The sequence below is a fragment of the Monodelphis domestica genome, chromosome 5, assembly GCF_027887165.1.
Source record: "Monodelphis domestica isolate mMonDom1 chromosome 5, mMonDom1.pri, whole genome shotgun sequence".
NCBI lineage: Eukaryota > Metazoa > Chordata > Mammalia > Didelphimorphia > Didelphidae > Monodelphis > Monodelphis domestica.
This window is the reverse complement of record NC_077231.1, coordinates 272,285,253-272,306,908: the sequence shown is the minus strand read 5'-3', so window position 1 is coordinate 272,306,908 and position 21,656 is coordinate 272,285,253. Positions and strand designations below refer to the sequence as shown.

At 34.3% G+C, this 21,656-nt stretch overlaps 1 protein-coding gene across 8 annotated transcripts in view; it reads left to right on the top strand.

Annotated features, from left to right (window-relative positions):
- The window catches only part of LOC100027288 (ATP-dependent translocase ABCB1), a 226,852-nt gene that overhangs the window by 148,725 nt on the left and 56,471 nt on the right, over positions 1 to 21,656 (top strand). For all 8 annotated transcript variants that reach the window (XM_007504953.3, XM_007504963.2, XM_007504952.2 and 5 more), the window contains 2 exons: positions 2,771 to 2,942; positions 20,158 to 20,271. In XM_007504953.3, coding sequence (XP_007505015.2) covers positions 2,771 to 2,942; positions 20,158 to 20,271 — 286 coding nt within the window. The remainder of the gene's footprint in view (positions 1 to 2,770; positions 2,943 to 20,157; positions 20,272 to 21,656) is intronic.

Here is a 21,656-nt window from a genome sequence, read left to right as displayed (position 1 = left end):
AGCTGCCAAAATTTGAACTCAGATCCTTGGACTCTAAATCCAATGAACTTTCTGCTGACTCTGGATTTGGGGAGGTTTTCTTAAGTGACAGGGAAGTTATATTCATTTGTTAATCCTCTCTTTTGCTGAATAGTCTTGAAACTGCCAGGTTTGCATTAGGAGGAAGGGGGAAGCTTGGGGTTGAATAGGATAGTTTCTGCTGTAATAAAACTGCCACAGAGAGATCCATAAGAAAGCTATCATACCAAGCTGAAAGAAGTAACAGATGAACTGAGGGGGAATTATCATGCCTGTAGCTCAAAGTAAGGAAGTCCCTGAGTGGGTTTTAGTTTTGGCTGATCTTCATGAGTTCTTATATATCCTGAGCCTGAGAGTTATCGAAATACCAACTTCAACATTTGTTTTTTACATTTTTGATATATTTGGCAGTAGGAGGCACAGAGTGGATAGAGAGTACTGATCAGGACAGGAGTCAGGATGACTTATCTTCCCGAGTTCAAATCTGGCTTCAGAAAGTCTCTTACTCTTGTTTGCCTCAGTTTCCTCATCTGTAAAATGATCTGAGAAGGAAATGGCAATCTCCTCCAGGATCTTTGCCAGGGAAACCTCAAATAAGGTCATGAAAAGTCAGACATGACCTAACAACACAGTTCACATTTGTCAAAATGGAGGCCCACAAGTTGTAGAGCACAAGGATTTTAGTGACCTAGGAGCTGTTTCTGTGTATACCTGATGTTTATATTCTCAGATACTTACGAGCTGTGTGGCACTTGGCAAGTTATTTAACTTCTTTCACCATCGGTTTCTTCATCTATAAAATGGAGCTCATGATATCCTAGGATTGCAATAAGAATAAAAATGTACAATGCACTTTTTGAACTTCAAAGTACCATATAAATGCCAGCTATTATTATGAAAGTATTTTTTAGTCATAAATTATGCCCAGAAACATTTATTTCTCTTTCCATGCAAAATACACTTCCATATTGGTCATCGTTATAAGAATATACTCATACAAAACAAAAATGCCAAAATAAAACCATAATACACTGATGTGAAAAATGACTCCAACAGTTCTTTCTCTGGGGTGGAGAGCATTCCCAATTATAAGTCCTTTAGGATTGTCCCAGATCATTGCATTGCTGAGAATAGCCAAGTTTTCACAGATAATTATTGTCCAATATTGCTGTTACTGTGTACTGTGTTCTCCCAGTTCTGCTTATTTCCCCCTGCATCACTTCCTGCAGATCTTTCCAGCTTTTTCTGAAATCTTCCTGCTCATAATTCCTGATAGCACAATAGCATTCCATCGCCAATACCACAATTTGTTCAGCCATTCCCCAATTCATGGACATCCCTTTAATTTCCAATTCTTTGCCACCACAGAAAGAGCTGCTGTCAATATTTTTGTACAAATAGGTTCTTTCCCCTTTTTAATTATCTCTTTGGGATACAGCCCCAAGAGTGGCATTATAGGATGAAAGGGGATGCAGAGTTTTATAGCCCTTTGGGCATAGTTCCAACTTACACTCCAGAATGGTGGGATCAGTTCACAATTCCACCAGAAATTTATTAGTGTCACAATTTTGCCAAATCCCCTCCAATATTAACCACTTTCCTAACCTGCCACATTGACCTGATAGCTATAAGCACTTAAACATTTTAATTATGCACATAGATAGTTCTCATATAAACATAAATATGTGTAGAAGAGCCTATTTTTATAGAAATCATCTTGGGAAAGTTACAAAGGCAAATGAAATCACTTAAGGTGAGTGGGAAGAAAGAAGTTATTAAATGGAGCTGAAGGAAAATAACATAATATAGCACATATTTGGTACAAACTGTTAATTGTCTGAAAATGACACTGAACTACATGTTTGTCATAATTTTTCATTTTCTCTGTAGTTAGACATCATAGGTATTCTCTGCTTGTTATTTTCAAACCAAAGTGGAACCTACTTTATTATTTTAAAATAAAGGATAAAGTCTAGAGACAAGAGGTCTTGGCCTCAAATACTTCCTAGCTTTGTGATTCTGGGCAAGTCATTTAACTTCCATTGCCTAAACCAGTGATGGTGAACTTTTTAGAGATTGAGCACCCAAACTGCAACCTATATAGAGAGGGGAAGGGGAGCAGCCCCACCCTGTATCTCTCTGGCTTTCTAGTAGCATACTCTTGTGTTGGGGTGATGGTGGACATTCCCACCATCTGAGTGTCTCCCTCTGGCATGAGTGCCATAGTTTTGCCAACACAGATCTACACTTTCCCACTCTTTTGCCTTAGAACCAATATGTGGCATGGATTCTAAGATGGAACAAAAAGATTAAAAAAATAAAATAAAGGGTAAACGGGCAACTAGTTGACCCAGTAGATACAGTGCCAGCTTGGAGTCTGGAGAATCTGGGTTCAGATGTAACCTCAGATTCTTTCTAGCTGTGTATTCCTGGGCAAGTCACTTAACTCTATTAAACCCATTCTATCCCTCTGTCTTAAGAGTTGTTACTAGGACAAAAGATAAGGGTTTATAAAAATAGGATAGAACAAAATAAAATAAAGGAAAAAAAGTTAGAGAAGTTATATCTGTTGACTTCAGGAATCATCTGTTCTCCAAGGACAAAAGTTTATGCTACAGTGAGAATATAAGCAAAATTTAAAATCAGCAGCCATTGGATCTGTGGGGAATATTGGAGTTGTATTATGCACACTTAGGACATACTTGTTGCTCAGACATGTGTATGAATTGTTAATTGCTGCTGTCTTTCACAGGTACAACAAAAATTTAGAAGACGCTAAAAATGTTGGAATAAAGAAAGCTATTACAGCCAACATTTCAATAGGGGCTGCCTTCCTTCTGATCTATGCCTCATACTCATTGGCTTTCTGGTATGGAACCACTTTGATTCTCTCCGGAGAATACACTATTGGAAATGTACTCACTGTAAGTGTGTTTGCTTATCCTTTTCTAAAGAAATTCTTAGGGAGTTTGTTTTGCTTTGGCAAGAGCTTCATTTACCAGAATAGGACAGTAGTACCATAACAGCTTAAAGTAGACATCTATAGGTTCCAGATTAGAAAAGTAGAAAAGAAATTAACTTTAACATTAAACTAAATATCACTAGCCCAGAAGTTAATGATTCTGGGTTCAAATTCAGCTTCTGAGGCTTACTATTGTTGTGAACTGGGACAATTCACCAAAATCTCCCTGGGCCTCCAGTGGTTTATGTAATGAGGATGTTGGAATAAATGGCCTCTGAAATCCCTTCCACCTCGAGATGGTCATTCTCTGAATATATCATCTGTGATTCTTATCCTTTGGGGGGGTTTGCTCAAACGAATTAATCATCTGGGTAATATTCTTAAAGTTAAATTTATTTTATTTTTTAAATTGGGAATCATTTATTTCTACCTCATTCACTTTCCTACCTGGCTTCATTAGGAAAAATAAAAACCTTTGTAACAAATATACTTTGTATATTTGGAAAGGAAAAAAAAAACTTTGTAACAAATATACAAATAAGCAAAACAAATTCACACGTTGACTATGTTCGAAGGTTAGGTTTAGAAATTCTTTAAACCCAACAAAAAAGAAACATCACAAAATACATAAAATGATTAACTTTTCACTGCTTGTATTATAGTACATTTTATGCTTAAGTTGCTAAAACTTAAAGTCATAATAATAACATCTGTTTTCCTCTTCTAGTACTCTGTTTCATTTGTGTAATTAGAAGGGTTTTTTTCTGATTATTTGATTGTAATCAGTTTAGATGAACTTTCTGCTGTAGTCTTTTTTGTTCTGCATAATATCATGTCACTCTTTGAGTCTTTATAATTTTTATGTTTGAAACCATTGATGGCATTAATATTCCAATGAATTAATTATACAACAATTTAGTCATCTTCTATTTCTTGGACATTCCCAGGATTTTGTTGTTACAAGTAAAGCTACTATGAATACTTTTTAACTGCTCTTTTTCCTTTTCAAGAAAGAGATAATGATTATTGTTTATTGCTTGACAGTTCTTCAAATATATTGTACTAAATCAAAATTCCACTGGCATTGTAAGAATGTTTCCTCCTGTTTTCTTTTCTTTCATACCCTTACCTTCTGTCTTAGAATGGAGACTGAGTATACTAAATCTCCATTCTAAGACAGAGGAGCAATAAAGGCTAGTTAATTGGGGTTAAGAGATTTGCTTAGAGGCCACATGACTAGGAATTGACTAAGTCCAGATTTGAACCCAGGTCCCATCTCCAGGTCTGATACTCTATCCATTGTGCTACCTAGTTTGTCGTCTTCCCACAATCTCACTGAGGTTGAGGATTATTAAAAATGGCATAGATAGTATCACAGATAATAGCTTTAGAGCTCAAAGGGAGCTTAAGATCATTTTGTTTAATAACTCCATTTTTACAGACTTGAACAAGGTTACATATAGAGGAAGTGGAAGGGGTAGAATTTCAACTCATGACCTTTCAATCCAAATCTAGCACCTTCTCTTCTCTATTTCTGCCAGATTTGTAAAGAATTAAATGATAAAATGGGGAAGTAATTTAAAATTTTCTAATGCTTTGTATTGCTTTAAAAAATCAGATGTTATTTGATCATTTGATCTGCTAAGATATATATATATCTTAAAAGTTTTATGTGTCAGCTTCTTGAATTTGGGAGGTTGCATTTTATGTCACCTTTGCCATAAGTTCTCTTCAATCTGTTTCCGTTGATTTTATTTTGAATATATTGGTTTTGTTGCACAATATTTCATTTGTAGATAACTCAATCTGTCATTATTGCAAATAATCTTTTCCAATCTATTGAATAAGAATGTTCCTCTTCCCCACAATGGAAAGGCTTATTTTTCCTTCCAACTAAATACATGTTTTAGACCATTGATCTAATTAGATCTTGTTGGAGCATATGGTGTAGGAAGTATCCATTTAAATGTCTTTCTTCCAATTCTACAAAGTTTTCACAATAATTTTATTGGATGATAATTTATTCTACTAGTGTTGTTATTTTAATAATTTGGGGTTTATTAAACACAAATCTTTTGTATATCTTTCAGTTCTAATTCTGTTTTCTCTATTCCCTTACACTGATTAATTTTTCTGTATATAATTGGAGTGTACCATATAATTTGGTAATTACTGCTTATTTTGCACATTTTGAGATGTATTAGACCATGTTCCCCTTAGTAAATTTTTCTTCCTTTTTCTTGTTCATTTCATTTCTAGTTAGATTTCATTGTTTTATACAATTTAATAATTGTTTGGTATTTTTATTTGTATACTATCAAATCTTGGCATTAATTTGAGAAGTAATGACATTTTAATATGTTGATTCAAACTAGTTATGTGTCATATGGGGAAAATCCACTTATTAAAAGGCTCCCATATGCCAGGTCATGTGAGTAGAGAGATGAGGGTAGGATATTGGGAAATTCTGGAGTCATCTGTATTCCAACAATGCTTTAACTCATTAGGTGCAAATGTAGAAAGACAATACTATATAAGATGGAGCCCTTGAGGACAGCTTCCTTTAGTGGAAGTATTGGCCATCTTCAAATGATCTGGATTCAGTTTATCTCTGATATTTCCTAGCTGTGGGACTTTATAAAAGTCATATAACATTTGATTCCTGTCCCTTTAGCTGTTAAAAGGGAAGTTAAGTTACCTTTTTGCCTTGTTCATTGTGCAATCCCCAAATCCTTATCACTCTTACCAGTCACATCAATCTCCTGTTCAGAAAACTTCAATGACTTCTTAATAATTAAGAATATATTTCTTAGCTTATCCTTTAAAGACTTGATGGCCTCTAAGGTCCTATCCAGTTCTTCATTCTGTCTTTTGTCTATTGTTTCTATGGCATGCACTAAATGCTGAATAATTTCATGCAGAACTCTGAAAGACTGAAATATGTGTGTCAAGGAACACCTCCCTCCACATTAAACCAGGATTGCCTAGTGGGAAGAACATTGACCTAATGACTTGCCAGGAAGCATCTTTCTGATTTCAAGTCCAATTTGCTCTGCTAGATGCCAGCCAATGGCCTTCTGTATTTCTAAGGTTTTTCCCCAAATCCCTCATTCCTATCATAAGATCTTGTATTTGTTTTACCATCCCTCTTTTGATAATCATCTCCATCCCACATCAGACACATTCCAGCATGACCATACTCAGCTTCAACACAAAAGGTTCAACTTCAAAGATTCCTAACTTTGTGTTCCTTCTTTGGGACCACAGTCTCCTTACATGACACTATTTTGTGTGCCTTGAACTGGCTCCTCCAATAAGCTATTTAATCCTTCCCACTTCACTAAGTCTACTCTGAGGGACACACTTGGCTCTCCCTATTTTAACCTTTATGGTCTACAGCTTTAGTGCTATCCTTGAAATTCCTATGTTTACTTGACCTTCTGCTTTGTCTTAGAAGGGAGGCATGGGAAAGAAGGAGGGGACTTGGGGAAGATCAATGCATTAACAAAGGATTAAAGTAAGATTTTCTAGAAGAATGATTCATACTCAATAACAAATAATAATAATTGATTATATAATGAGGTAAAAAATAAACAATAAGTCATAATTAAGAATAAAGTACTAAGAGTTAGGATTGCAAAAATAGGCAAAAAATAATCCTTATTCTCAAGGAACTAACAGTCTAATTAGAGAGCCATCATGCAAATAACTATGTACAACTAAGATATATACCGGATAAACTGGAGATGATCCAAGGGTAAAGTATTAGAACTAAGGGGAATCACAAAAGACTTCTTATAAAAGATAAAATTTTCACTTCATACCTACCAACTGCTTCTAAGGCAATTTGCTTCTAGTTAGAGGGTAAGCAGAAGAAATCCCATTCCTCCACCCTTTGCTGAACAGTTTCAGGGAAATGTCAAAAAGCAAGACTTCAAGAGCTGCTAGTCAAAGAAAATATGGGGGTAAGTTGCTGTTCAATCTAAAATTTCCTGTATTCCATCATCAGCATTGAGTGCTCCCCTCTTCCACCCCCAGCCCACCCCTTACTTTTTCCCTAGCTAAATATTTGCTTCATTTTAACAAGTGGGAGTTTCAAGAATGTATATAGAACATGCCTCCAATTTTTAGGTATTTTTGTTATTGTAGCTGTCTCGGTAGATCTCCCTTTTAAATTAGTTTAAATTAGTTTATTTATTTGTTGATTATTTTAAAATTCCCAAGTATCTCACCCCTCCTTCTCTTCCCTACATGATGAAAGTGTAAAAATGGGGTTCTTCTGGTATTAATAATAAATGGTTTGGCTCACTGGTTCAGGTGTTACACCAGTGAGGTGTTGGGAGGATCAAGTGAACAGGAGCAGGGGATGAGGTAAAACCTATGAGAGAGGACATGGCAGTTCCTCTGTCTCACCTTCTCAAGTGATAATAGTCTGTATCACTTGAATCCCTATTGATGTAATGGCTGAAGGGACAAGATGTCAGTTACCTGAGTCAAGATCTCTAGAGGAAGTTTTCTAGATTTCCTTCCCCAAAGGAGATATGTGGCAGGGCTTGTCTGGCCCTACCACAGAGGGACTGGACACTAGCTTGAGGCCTGACCCCAGTTACTTAAGCACCCTTCCTTTTATGAAGTAGGCCAAACTGAAATCTGATTGCTAATTAAGGGATTTATTAACAAGGTAAGGTAAATGGGTTGAGGGGAGTGGGTAGAGGTAGCCCTGTCAGAATATCTATGCAGTCCTTGGTTCAATGGGCAGGTGTCTGTGCCCCCAAACGTCTCTGCCCCTGTCCCAATTAAATGCCCTTTCTATAGTCCAATACTAGTATATCCTAAAGGAATAATCTAGAAACAGTTCTGGCATCCTAACAAAAAGCATCAACTAACAAAAAATGTATATATAAATTATAACTTTTGTGTTTCTGTTTATCATTTTTATCTCTGAAGGTGGACCTTCACAAGATATTTTTCAAATATTAATTTTATAGTTGTGTATAATGTTCTTTTTGTTCTGCTCATTTCTATTATTTTATGTAGTTTTTTCCAAGTTTTTTTAAAACCTGCTCCTTATTTCTTATAGCACAGTAGTATTCCATCACAATTATATACTATAGCTTGTCCAGCTGTTCTCCAATTGATGGCCATCTCCTGAATTTCCAGTTCTTTGTTATCCCAAAGAGAGAGCTCCTATAAATATTTTGGAACATTTGGGTTCTTTTCCTTTTTCCATGATCTCCTTGAGAACCAGACCCAACAGCAATATTACTAGATTTAAGGGTATACACAGTTTTATAATTTTCTTTGTATAATTCCAAATTGCTTTCTGAAATGATAGGATCAGTTTGTAGTTCCACCAACAACCCTATTTTTTCACATCTCCTCCAAGGTAGAGGTCTCTAGAAGGTGTCCCTAGCCTTTGACTTATCTTACCATTGTCATAAATGCTATTCTCTTAGTATGTTTCCTGCTTTGTGTTAGTGACATCTAAAATGCAAATTATTTCCCTCCAGTGTTTTATTTGTGTATAAAGTCATATGTTCCCAACTACATGTCAGAAAAATTTTTCATTCAATTTTCTTTTTAAAATTTTATTTCTAAATTTTCTCTCTCTCCATCCCACTCTCCCCCTTTACTTCCCCAAGATGACAAGCAATAGATTTCACATGTGCAATGATATTAAAACATTTTTCCTTATTAGTCATTCTGTGAAAGAGATATCAGAAGAAGAAAGAGATGAAAGAAAGTGAAATGTAGTATGTTTTGGTCTGCATTCACATGCCATCAATTGTTTTCAAAGAGTAAATGGCATCATCAACCTGGGACTTTTAGATCACTACATTAATGCAAATAATTTTTGTGAATTTATTGGATACTTAGTTTTTTATTTCATTTTTGGTTTGAGCTTCTTAGATTTTTCTTTTTTTTCAACTTAAACATTATTTTATTTGGTCATTTTCAAACATTATTCCTTGGAAACAAACAAAGATCATTTTCTTTTCCTCCCCTCCTCCCACCACCCCTCCCATAGATTTTTCTAAATGTGCAATCTCATAATTCATAAAAATAATGATAATTTGATGTTTTGTTTTCTAATGTCCATTATAATTTATTTTTCATGCCACATGGCTAGAGCTAACTTTTCTAAAACTACATGATAAGTTTTTAATAGATTTTAAAGATTTGTTTATGATTTAAAGAGGGGTGGCTACCAGAGTTTTTCCCTCTGGTCTGCTCATGTGATCTCTTAAGAGATCAAAAATGCCTCAGAGATCATTTAATCCAACTGCCTAGTCTCATTTTAATGTATAAAGAAACTGAGGGCTAGAGAGATTAAGTGATTTACCCAAGGAGACACAGGCAGATGTGCAACTGCTTTTCCTATCAACGTTTGCCTCATTTCCCAGTTTCCTCTTGCCAGATCTCAGAGAATATGGTGCATATACCTGGCAGAAATTTACTAATGAAAGATGCAAATTATTCAGCTTATCACAGGAAATATTTCAGAGGCTAATATGACAATTTGCTGATCTTAAAGACCGTGGGAAGACTGAAATTTTATGTAAATCATGCTCTGAGCCTCACCAGTAAGGTCAGATTAGTTGATTTCTGTTATTCCTTCCACTTTTAAAATGTCATTCTAAATTGAGCCTCTAAAAATGGTCCATGTCCTAGCTGATTGTGTTTCCATTTAGAAAAGCATTTTTCCTTAACTAGATAAACTTGAGGCAAAAGAGAAATAAATACAGCAATGGGAAGTATCTCTTAGTCATTTCTAAGCATGTAAAAAGTGGTTTGCCTTTTTTGGTGGGGGGGAAGTATTTTATTGGTACATTTTCAGAATATGGTTTAAAAACAAAAGAAATATGAAATAAAATATATTAAAAAAAAAAAAGAAAACATCTAATGCCCAGTGGACTTACGCGTCGGCTATGGGGGGTGGGGGGGGAGGAAAAGAAAATGATCTATGTCTTTAACGAATAATGCTTGGAAATGACCAAATAAAATATATTAAAAAAAAAACAAAAGAAATATGTAGACTCTAAATGAACATCCTAGTGCAAATACCAACAACATGAAAATGGGTTCGGATCAAGGACACGTGATACCCAGTGGAATTGTGTGTTGGCTATGGGAGGGATGGCGGGAGGGGAGAAAGAAAAAGGCAATGATTTTTGTATCCAATGAATAATGTTTGAAATTGACCAAATAAAAATAATGTTTAAAAGAAAAAATAGTTAAAAAAAACAAAACAAAAGAAATAATCTCCCAGGATATTTTATAATAATTTATCTTAGGGAGAACATCATTTAAAATGATGTCTTATATTTTAGTCACTATTTGTACTCTAATATGTTTATAAGAACAGTTTATAAGAAATATAAATAGTTTTAGTTTTATTTATTATACAAATCAAGACTGTTTAAGATGGAAGAACTGAGGTCAGAAATAACAGTGGGAGGAAAGGCAGAATCAAAATGCATTTTAAAATATTTATTCATTTATTTATTTGTTTACATCAAAATATTACATTAAAAACCCAGTTAACTTTCTCCCTCTTTATCCATCCTGTCACCTATTAGACAAGGTATCATATGACAAAAATATGTATATATATTATATATATATAAACTATATCTTATTTCTGTTTATAAGTTCATTCTCTGGAAGTGACATAAACAAGCCATTCTTTAAACAATATTTCTGTTGCTATATTTAATGTTTTCTTGGTTCTGCTTGTTTCACTCTTCATAACTTCCTGTAGGTCTTTCCATGTTTCTTTTTTAATTAGCCTGCTTATCTTTTCTTAAGGCACAGTAGTTTTCCATCACAATCATATATGCCTCAACTTGTTTAGCCATTCCTCAATTGATGGGCATCCCTTCAATTTCCAGTTATTTGCCACTGCAAAGAGAGTTGCTCTAAATCTTTTACAATATAGAAGTTCCTTTTCTTTTTTCCCTGATCCCATTCAGAAATAAACCTAATAGTGGTATTGCTGGGTCAAAAGGTATACACAGTTTTATAACTCTTTGAGCATTATTCCAAATTACTTTCCAAAATGGTTAGATCAGTTCACAGTTCCACCAACAATATATGTTTCCTCATTTTTCCACATCCCCTGAAACAGTTGTCATTTTGCCTATTCATCATTTTAGTCAATATGATAGGTATGAGATGATAGCTCAGAACTGTTTTAATGTATGTTCTCTAATCAATAATGTTTTTGATACATTTTCACATAGTTATATATTGCTTTCATTTCATTTAAAAACTGTCTATTCATATATCTTTTGACCATTTATCAACTGAGAAATAGCTCATATTCTTGTAAATTTGACAAAGTTGTTTTTATATTTTAGAAATAATATCTTTATCCAAGGAATTGTCCGTAAAAATCCCCCCAACTTATTGCTATCCTTTTAATCTTGCCTATGTTCATTTTATCTGTACAAAACTTTTCAATTTAATGTATTAAAGTTATCCATTTTACATCTCACAGTGCTTTCTATCTCTTGTTTATTCATAAATTCTTATCCTAAAGATAAATCCAGTAGATAATATGTTCCCTCTTCTAATTTGCTTATATCTCCCTTTATGCTTACATTATTTATCAGTGTGATATTATCTTGGGAAATGATGTAAGATAATAGTATGAATCTAAACTCTACCAGTTTGCTTTTCAGCTTTCCCAAAATGTTTAACAAATATTGAATTCTTATTCCAAAAACTTGTATCTTTACTCTTGTCAAAAAAAAGGTTACTCTAATGTTTTACATTATTGTTTGTTGCATGTCTGCTCTCTTCCACTGATCTACTTTTGTATTTCTTAACCAGTACCAGATTGTTTTGATAATTACTATTTTATAATACAATTCAGAATCTGGTGCTTTTAGATCTCTTGCCTTTAAATTTTTTTATTAATTCCTTTGATATTTTTGACCTTTCATTTTTTCAAAGACATTTATTATTCTTTCTAGTTGAATGAAATATTTTTGATAATTTAATTGGGATGGCATTGAATAAGGAAATTATTTTAAATAGGATTGTCATTTAAATTATATTGGCTCTACCAATCTATGAGCAATTAACATTTCTCCAATTATTTAAATCTGACTTTATTTGTTCATATGGTTTCTGGGTTTGTTTTGGCAGATATACTGCTAGGTATTTTATTCTGTTTATGGTTAATTAAATGGCTTATCTCTTACTCTCATAACAGGACATTATTGGTGAGACATAGAAATACTGATGATTTGTATGGGTTTATATGCTACCACTCTGCTAAAATTATTGAAAGTTTCAACTAATTTTAGTTGAAATCCCTAGGATTTTATATATATGTACATATATATATATATATATAATTGTGTCATCTGTGAAAATTTTTATTACCAATTTGTCCTTTTTGATTTCTTTGATTTCTTTTTCTTCTCTTATTGCTATACCTAGTATTTTTTGTATAATATTAAATAATATTGGTGATAATAGGCATCCTTATTTCATTTGTAATCTTGTTGAGAAGGCTTTTAACTTATTCCCATTCCAGATCTTTATTGATGGCTTTAGATATATATTTCTTGTTATTCTAAGGAAAAATCCATTTTTACTTGTGTTTTATTTTGTCAAAAGCTTTTTATCTGCCTCTACCTATATAATCATATAATCTGTGTTACTTTTTTTGTTTCTGTAATGAATTATGTCATTAGTTTTTTGATATTAAACCACTTCTGATTACCTGACATAAATCCTGTTTGGTCATAATGTATAATCTTTGTGATATTTTGTTTAGTTTCCTACCTAATATATTATTTAGGATTTTTGCATCTATGTTAATCAATGAAACTGGCCTATAATTTTCCTCTCTTTTTTGCTTTTTTTGTTTCTAAGTAATATCTCATTTATTGGCCTTTTGGCTAAGATCAAGTGTTCAAGCAACAGCACCATATTTCTATCATGAATTTGGCACCTCAACTTCTTTACCAATTCAATTAAATAATTTATTCAATATTGGAATTAGTTGCTCTTTTAATGTTTCATAAAATTTCCTTTAAAATCCATCTGGTCTTTATGATTTTTTCATGGGAAGTTAATAAATAGATGTATTCAATTTCTTTTCCTAAAATAGGTTCATTTAAATATTTTCTTTCCTCTTAGTCTTAGCAATTTATATTTGTGTAAGTATTCTTCCATTTCACTTAAATTGTTAATTTGTTGGCATACAATTGGGCAAAATAACTCCTAATAATTGCTTTGATTTAATCTTCATTAGTTGTAAATTCAGCCTTTTCATTTTTGTAGCTAATAACTTGGTTTCCTTCTCGTTTTGTAAAAATCATTTTAATAAATGGTTTATCTATTTTAGGGGTTTTTTTTCTTCCCATAAAACCAACTCTTAGATTTATTTCTTAATTAAATGGTTTCCTTACATTCAAGTTTATTAGCTCAACTTTGATATTTAGGATTTCCAATTAGGTAGTTAATTGGAGATATTTAATTTGTTATATTTTTATTTTTTAATAGTATACCAAATTCATCAATCTATTCTTTCTCTATTTTATTAATATATATCGAAATGTAAATTTTCCTCTAATTACTATTTTTACTGTATCTCATAGGTTTTGGTATGTTTTCCATTATCATTTTCTTTAATAAAATTATTTATTGTTTTTATGACATATTATTTAACCCATTCATTCTTTAAGATGAAGTTATTTATTCTCCAATTAATTTTTATTCCGTGTTTCCAGGTCTCTTACTAAATATGATTTTTATTTTCTTGTGGTCTGAAAAAGATGCATTTAATATTTCTGCCTTAAGGCATTTAACTGTAAAGTTTTTGTGACTTAATATATGGTCAATTTTTACAGGTACCATGTGCCAGAGATTTCTACGTATTCCCATTCAGTTCTCCAGATATCTCTCATATCTAGCTAATCTAAGATTTTATTGATTCCCTTGACTTCTTTCTTATTTAGTTTTTGTTTATATTTTCCAGTTATGAGTGGAGAAGGCTAAAATCCCCCATTAATATAGTTTTGTTATCTGTTTCCACCTATAACTTCCTTAGTTTTTTTCTTTTAAAACTATATGCAAGGTACTGCTTTAAGTAAATTTGATGCCTTACTCTGGTATCTTCCCATTCTCATCACTGCCATCAACTGATTTGCAGCTCATCCTATCAACTTTTTACTTTTTAATTTAATTTTCCCCAATTACATGTAAAAATTGTTTTCAAACATTTTCAAAGAATATTGAGTCTTGAATTCTCTCCTTCCCTCCTCTCCAACCCTCAAACCCCATGAGATGGTTAGGAATCTCATATAGATTTTACATATGCAATCATGAACATTTTCCCATATTGATCTTTTTATGGAAGGACACTCAAATGGAAGAAAAATTAAGAAAGTGAGAAAAGTTTGCATTTTGAGAAATGAGGCCTTTATTAGAAAGACTTGTAAAAATATTTTGGACCATTATGACTACTGTGTATTACTTTCAATTTTATTTACCCCTGTTAAGTTTCTGACCTTCACCTGTAGCAATTTGCCTTACTTTTCATTCGTTCCATCTGCCTTCTCTTATCCTCTTATCCTCCTACTTTCCTGTAGGGCAAGATAGCTTTCTATACACAATTAATTGTATATTTTCTTCCCTCACAGAGCTAATTTTGCACCTTCCCCATCTTCTCTCCCACTGTGAATACTATTTTACACCTCTTTTATGTGCAATAATTTGCCCCCATTATATATTTCCCTTTCCCTTCCTCCCAATGAATTACTCTTTCTCATGCCTTATTTTTTTATATCATTCCATCATATTCAACTCATACCCTCACCCTCTGTCTATGTATATACTTCTTCTAACTGCCCAAATAATGACAAAGTTATTTGGTATTAAAAGAATCATCTCCCCATATAGGGATGTACACAGTTTAACCTTATTGAATGTCTTTTATTTTTCTCTTTCCTATTTACTTTTTTATGATTTTCTTGAGTCTTATATTTGAGAGTCAAATTTCCCATTCAGCTCTGGTCTTTTCATCAAGAATGTTTGAAAGTGGGGGCAGCTGGGTAACTCAGTGGATTGAGAGCCCAGCCTAGAGACTGGAGGTCCTTGGTTCAAATCTGGCCTCAGACACTTCCTACCTGTGTGACCCTGGGCAAGTCACTTGACCCCCATTGCCTATCCCTTACCTCTCTTCTGCCTTGGAGCCAATACACAATATTGACTCCAAGACAGAAGGTAAGGGTTTAAAAATAAGGAACATTTGAAAGTCTTCTATTTCATTGAATATCCATTCCACTCCCTCCCACAAAGGTTATGTTCAGTTTTGTTAGATAAATGATTCTTTTTTGAAGTTCTAGCTCCTTTACTCTCTGGAATATCATATTCCAGACCCTCCTATCATTTAGTATAGATATTAAGTCTTGTATTATCCTGACTGTGGCTCCACAATATTTGAATTGTTTCTTTTTGTCTGGTGCAATGTTTTTTCTCCTTGACTTGGGAATTTTGAAATTTGACTATGCTATTCCTGAGAGTTATCCTTTTGGATCTCTTTCAGGAGCAATTGATAGATTTTTTCCATTTCTATTTTGTCCTCTGGTTCTATAATATCAGAATAGGTTTCTTTATGATTGCTTGAAATTTCTTGATATCTAAATTCTCTTTCTTTTTTTTTTTGATGATGTCTTTCAGGGAAACCAATAATTCTTAAATTATCTTTCCTAGATTTGTTTTCCAGATAAGTTGTTTTATCCACTTTCTTCTATTTTTTCATTTTTTTGACTATTATTGCTTCTTGATGTCTCATAGAGACAGGAGCTTCCACTTGGCCATTTCTAATTTTTAAGACATCATTTTCTTAAGTCAGCTTTTGTATCTCTTTTCCATTTGGCCAATTCTACTTTACAGAGTTATTTTCCTTGGTGAATTTTTGTACCTCTTTTTCCAAAGGTTCAATTCTGTCTTTCAAGAAGTTTTTCTATTCAATACAGTTTTATTTTTTTTTTTTCATTTGGCCAAGTTGGTTTTTAAAGGAATTCTTCTCTTCTTTGGATTTTTGTGCCTTTTAAACTAACTGGCCTATTCTGTTTTTAATGTATTCTTTTCCCCAGTATTTTTTATGCCTCCTTTACCAAACTGTTGACTCTTTTTTCCATGATTTTTCTATATCACTCTCATTTATTTTCCCAAGTTTTCTTCTGAGTTATTTAATTTTTAAAATTCTTTTTAAGCTCCTCTATTAATTCTTTTTGGGCTTGACAGCAATTAATGCTTTTCTTAGAGGCTCTGGATATATCAGTACTGACTTTATTGTCTTCTGAGTTTGTGTTTTGGTCTTCCCTATCACCAAAAAAACCCCAAATCTTTTATATGAAGTTTTTTGTCATTGTTGGCTCATTTTCCTGTCTTTTTAAAGTTAAAAACTGTTAACATTGAGTTCTATAACTGGTGGAAGGGACACTATTCCAAGTTTCTGGCTCTTTGTGCAGCTGCCTTCAGATCTGTCACTGGGGACCTACCTGTTTTCAGTTCTTCCAAGGTGCTATGATATAACGAGAAGTGTGTTTAATACTCTGTAGGCTTGTCATCTGGTCTGTGAGTAACTCCAAGTACTCCCTTTTACCCCTTTGAACTTTGATCAGGGTCTTCTGCTGTCCTGTGGATGAAAATGGTGGTGTATATGGGTGCTCCTACTCCCTCTGTGACTATGCTCCAGGACTGCAACCTGGTTCTGCATGGGCAATGCAACAAGAATTTTTCACCCAGAGCCAGCAGAGAAACCCCTGTAATCTCCTACTGAGCAGTTGTCCACCCCACCCCCACCCGATACCATCTGTGGCTATGAGTTCCAGAATCTTGGCTTCTGCTTTCATTGCCCCCAAGGACCATCGCCTCAGTGGGGTCTACCCTGGCATGCTAAGCTCAGCTTCAATCCCCATGTGTACTAGGTCCTTTGTGTTGCCCCTTAAGTTGTTTTGATCTGAACATTTACTTCACCTTGTCTTTTTGTGGGTTATGCTGCTTAAGAATTCATTTTGAGGCATTCATATCATTCCTTTTTGGAGGATAATTAGGAAGAAATCAGATGGATACTTGTATCTTCTCTGCCATCTTGGCTCTGCCCCTACCAGCATAAAAAATATTTTAATACCTTGAATCATCATCTTTGTCCTTCTTCCATTATCTTCTGTATGATCGTGATTATTTATATATTTTATAAAACCTTGCTTTCTATCTTAGAATTAATATAAGTATTAGTTCCAAGGCAGAAGAGTGGCAAGGTCTAGGCAATGGGAGTTGAGTGACTTGCCCAAGGTCACATAGCTAGGAGTGTAAGAAGCCAGATTTGAAGCCAGGTACTCCCAACTCCAAACCTGGCACTCTTTCCACTGAGGTACCTAGCTGACTCTTTGAACATTTGTGTTGATGAACCCTTGTCTAATCTGATCTCTCAACCTCCTCAATACTAGTGTCTTCATCATCTTATTTTATCCTTTAGATCAACTTGGTCACATATTCAACCTCGCTTTCTCTTGGCATGATGCCACCTCTAGAATTTGGAAATTTGTAATTCTACTTTCATGCCACAACTCGCCTATCTTTTCACGTCTGATGCTTTCCCCTCACAGTAAATTGGGCATTTGCCCCTATTCTGAGTTGGGCCTGACTCTGGCTAGGCCCCTGATAGTGTAGATCTGAGGATGGAATGAAATGAGTCACTTAAAGGTTATTTCAGAATGAATAGAAGGAAATTTCCTTAGCCATAGGGGAAGAAGGCTATTCAAGGTTTATCGTGGTGGTGTCTATGGTAAGGCGAGCCAGCTTTAAAGATTTCCTGACTCTGACCTGATCATAAGCCAATGAAGTACCCAAACATGTCTGAACCTCCTCATAGCTTTTTGTACTCAGATGTCAGTGATCTAAGCCTTTAGATTCCCTGAACTAATCATCATAGGGATGGTTTAAATACCTTTTAAGGAAAAACTAACCTAACTTGCATAGAGATGGGGACAGTAGCCTAACTCTGCTCCCATCTCTATGCAAGTTTGGCTATTATTATTATTCGATTTCCTCTTGCTTCACTTATTCCCAAACCTATCCTTGATTTCGTGGTCTGCCAAGGATGTAGGATGTGATTCTTATCCCCAGGAAATTTCTAATTCAATTTAAAAGACTTTTCCCCGCCCCCTACCTCTCATACACATACATAAGCACACAATGCTCTCTTACACATTTATGTGTGGCATGAGGAAATAATAACTTTGAGATTAGTTGAATGGCAGAGAAAAATCAGGCAAGAGGGTACAGCCCTAGGCTTATTTTCTAAGAAGATAGAAAAATAGGAAGTATCTGTCCAAACAATTCATGTTAAGAGGGTCCCAGAGCTGATGAGCAATTCCACAGGGTTCTACATGTATCATTGTTCAAAACTTTTTTTTTTCTGTATTATACAGCTCTTTTAAAGAAGCAGCCACTCTTCTTTCATCCAGAAGAGCAGCAACAGCTTTAGGGAAAAATCTTTCTAATATTTTTTTTCTCTTATTAGTTAACTTTTCTTTTCATAGAGTTTTAGCTAGTAGACATGTAACTCCATCAGGAGATTTCTTAGCCCAGGTATCATACTCTTTAGGACACAGAAAAGGGTTATCTCAGCTGAGTGCCTTCAGGCTTAATCTTCCATGAACACTAAATGCCATTAGTACCATGGTGGTGAACCTATGGCAAGTGTGCCAGAGGGGGCACTCAGATTCCACTCTGTGGTTACGCTTTCCTTCACCCCAGCACAGAGTTCATTAGTAGAAAGCCAGAGGGATGTGGGTCCAGGCTCCTCCCCAATCCCTCTCCACATGGCCTGAAGACATTACCCACCCCTCTAAAAGGTTTGCCAACACTGCTAGTCTCTAGACTTAAAGTCTCCAATGGCAATACTACTCTACCCCATGGTAAGCATTCCTTGCACCTCCTAGTTTTCATCTCTGAAGGCTTATAAATCCTTGTAAAGGAGAAGCAGTAACCAAATACTTAAAGGGGGGGGGTCTGGGTTTTCTAGATTTCTAACTCCAAACTTCTTCCATTTTTGCATGAAGTAATAGGAAACTACCTTAGCATTTCTAAGGCTAGGGGCAAAGTTATTGCTTCCTCTACCTGACCAGCTAAATTTAAAAGGGTTTTGGATTCACTCTATTTCAGTAATCCTCTTAGTGGAATTGATCATTCACCAATTTGCAGAAGGAGAGCCAAGGCACGTTTGTCTAAGATTTAATACAATTCACTTTGAAATGCTACTTAAATACTGCTAAAAATATGCAATCTCATATTTTGTAGTTGAAAACATTACTTAATTTTTAAAATCTTTACCTTTTGTCTTAGTATCAACTCTAAGAAGAACAACAAGGGCTAGGCAACTGATGTTAAGTAGTTTGCCCAGGATCACACATATAGCAAGTATCTGAGGCCATATTTGAACCCAGGTCTTTCTAACTCTAGGCCTGGTGCTCTGTTCACTGGGTTACCTCACTGCCCCTAAAAGCTACTTTAAAATGACAAGACAGAGGTGGAGTTTTATAACGTTAAAACATTAACTACTGAAATAATGTTAAGACTTTCTGGTTATTTTTTCTTATTCTTTCAAGAACTTCAGATTTTGTTTTTAATTTCCTGGAGCAGAAAACTCTTCAAGTTCTATATTGTATGAAAGTAATTAAGGCCACTAATTTGTTTTGTTTCTCCTGTGATTTTGTCAGCTGTGATAAACCTTCTAAAATAAATTGCTCCAAGACAATTCCTATGGCCTAATGATGAAAAATACTGCCCACCTCTAGAGAAAGAACTGTTGGAGTCTGAATGCAGATTGAAACATATTATTATCATTTTTTAACCTGCATTTTCTTTTGCAACTTGACTAATGTAGAAATGTTTTGCATGACTGCACTTCTAACTCAAATTGCTTTCTTTCTCAAGGAGGGGGATAAAGAGTATGAAACTCAAAATTTTTTTAAATGAACTTAAGGATTTTTCATTTACATGTGATTGAGAAAAAATAAAATTAAAATTAAATTCATAAAATAAAATTAGTAACTATGTAAAGTAAAATGAAATTGCCCAATAAAAAGGATTAGAGTCCTAGAAAGAACTAATAATCTCATATAACTTTCTTCCCACTTACCCAGGTCTTCTTTTCTGTATTAATTGGAGCCTTCAGTATTGGACAGGCATCACCAAGCATTGAAGCTTTTGCTAATGCAAGAGGTGCAGCCTATGAAGTCTTCAAGATAATTGATAATGTAAGTCCCTATTTTTGTTATATAATATGTGTAAAATATTGTTGTGGTGGTTGTTGTTGTTCAGTTGTGTCTGACTTCATGACACTATTTGAAGTTTTCTTGGCAGAGATACTAGAGTGGTTTGTTGTTTTCTTCTTCAGCTCATTTTTCAGATGAGGAAACTGAGGCAGACAGGGTCAAGCGATTTTCCTCTAGTAAACCAGCTAGTAAATATCTGAGGCTATATTTGGACTCAGGAAGATGAGTTTTTCTGACTCCAGGCCTAGTACTTTATTCACTGTTCCACTTAGGAACTCCATAATATGTGGACACATATCTATATAAACATACATACACATACATGTGTACTGTGAATTTTAGATTTACACACATACATAATAGGTGACATCATATCTCTTATACACTTCTATCCTTATAAAATAGCGATGTTAAGAATTCTTTAATATAACCCAATGTATGAAAATACATATTTGTACATTTGAGGGTACCAAGGAGCCCAGAAAGAACAAAAATGGCAAAGGATCACAAGTAAGACAATTTATTACTCACAGGAAAAGAAGTGTATGTGTATATGGTGCTACAGATCTATGCCAATCGTGGCTCAGGCTTGTAACAAACAGTATACCCCAGTTGAGAGCTAGATCTTCTAGGTTTCTACTCATATATATAATGTTGCTGGAAAATTTCAGAAAGGCTGAATGGGTGGGGGACTGCCACTCAATAAGGGACAGTTAATCAGGGAGTGGTCCAGACTATGATTCTTCCACCCCTCTTATTATATAGTGAGTAGTAAAGTGGCTAACTTTACCTACTTGGATTATTTTAAAAAGAAAGAATTCATAATACAATGAAAATTTGTTTTGATTATTGAACCCAGAGCACAGCCTGCACATTTGCTAGGACTCCTCATTGAGTTCTTCTAGCTTCTGGATTCTATCTTACCAAGTCCTTTGCTCATACAGAATTGAGTAAGCATCATCTCCACCAATGAGGACCATATTATGCAAATATCCAGGCTCAATCCCTGGATTACATTTTCATAAAACTTTCTGAGGAATAAATCTTTGTTAATGCAAGTTATAAACCCCTCCAAAAAGGAGATTTCTACTCTGAATTGATAGCAGATTAGAGTAGAAAAGTATTGAAATGGAAATCCCAGTTATGTCAATTAGTGGCATAGGCAGGTCATTTCAACTCTGCAGACCTCAGTTTCTTCATTTGCAGACTAACAAATTAAATTAAATTATTTTAATTTATGCAAGTCCTTGAATTGCTACATTTCCTGAGTTCTATTGAATGACTGGCTTTTAAAAACTTTAAGATGCTACTGAATTTTGATTGTGTGTCTTTTTTCCCCTGCATTCTAAGCATCATTATCTATTTTT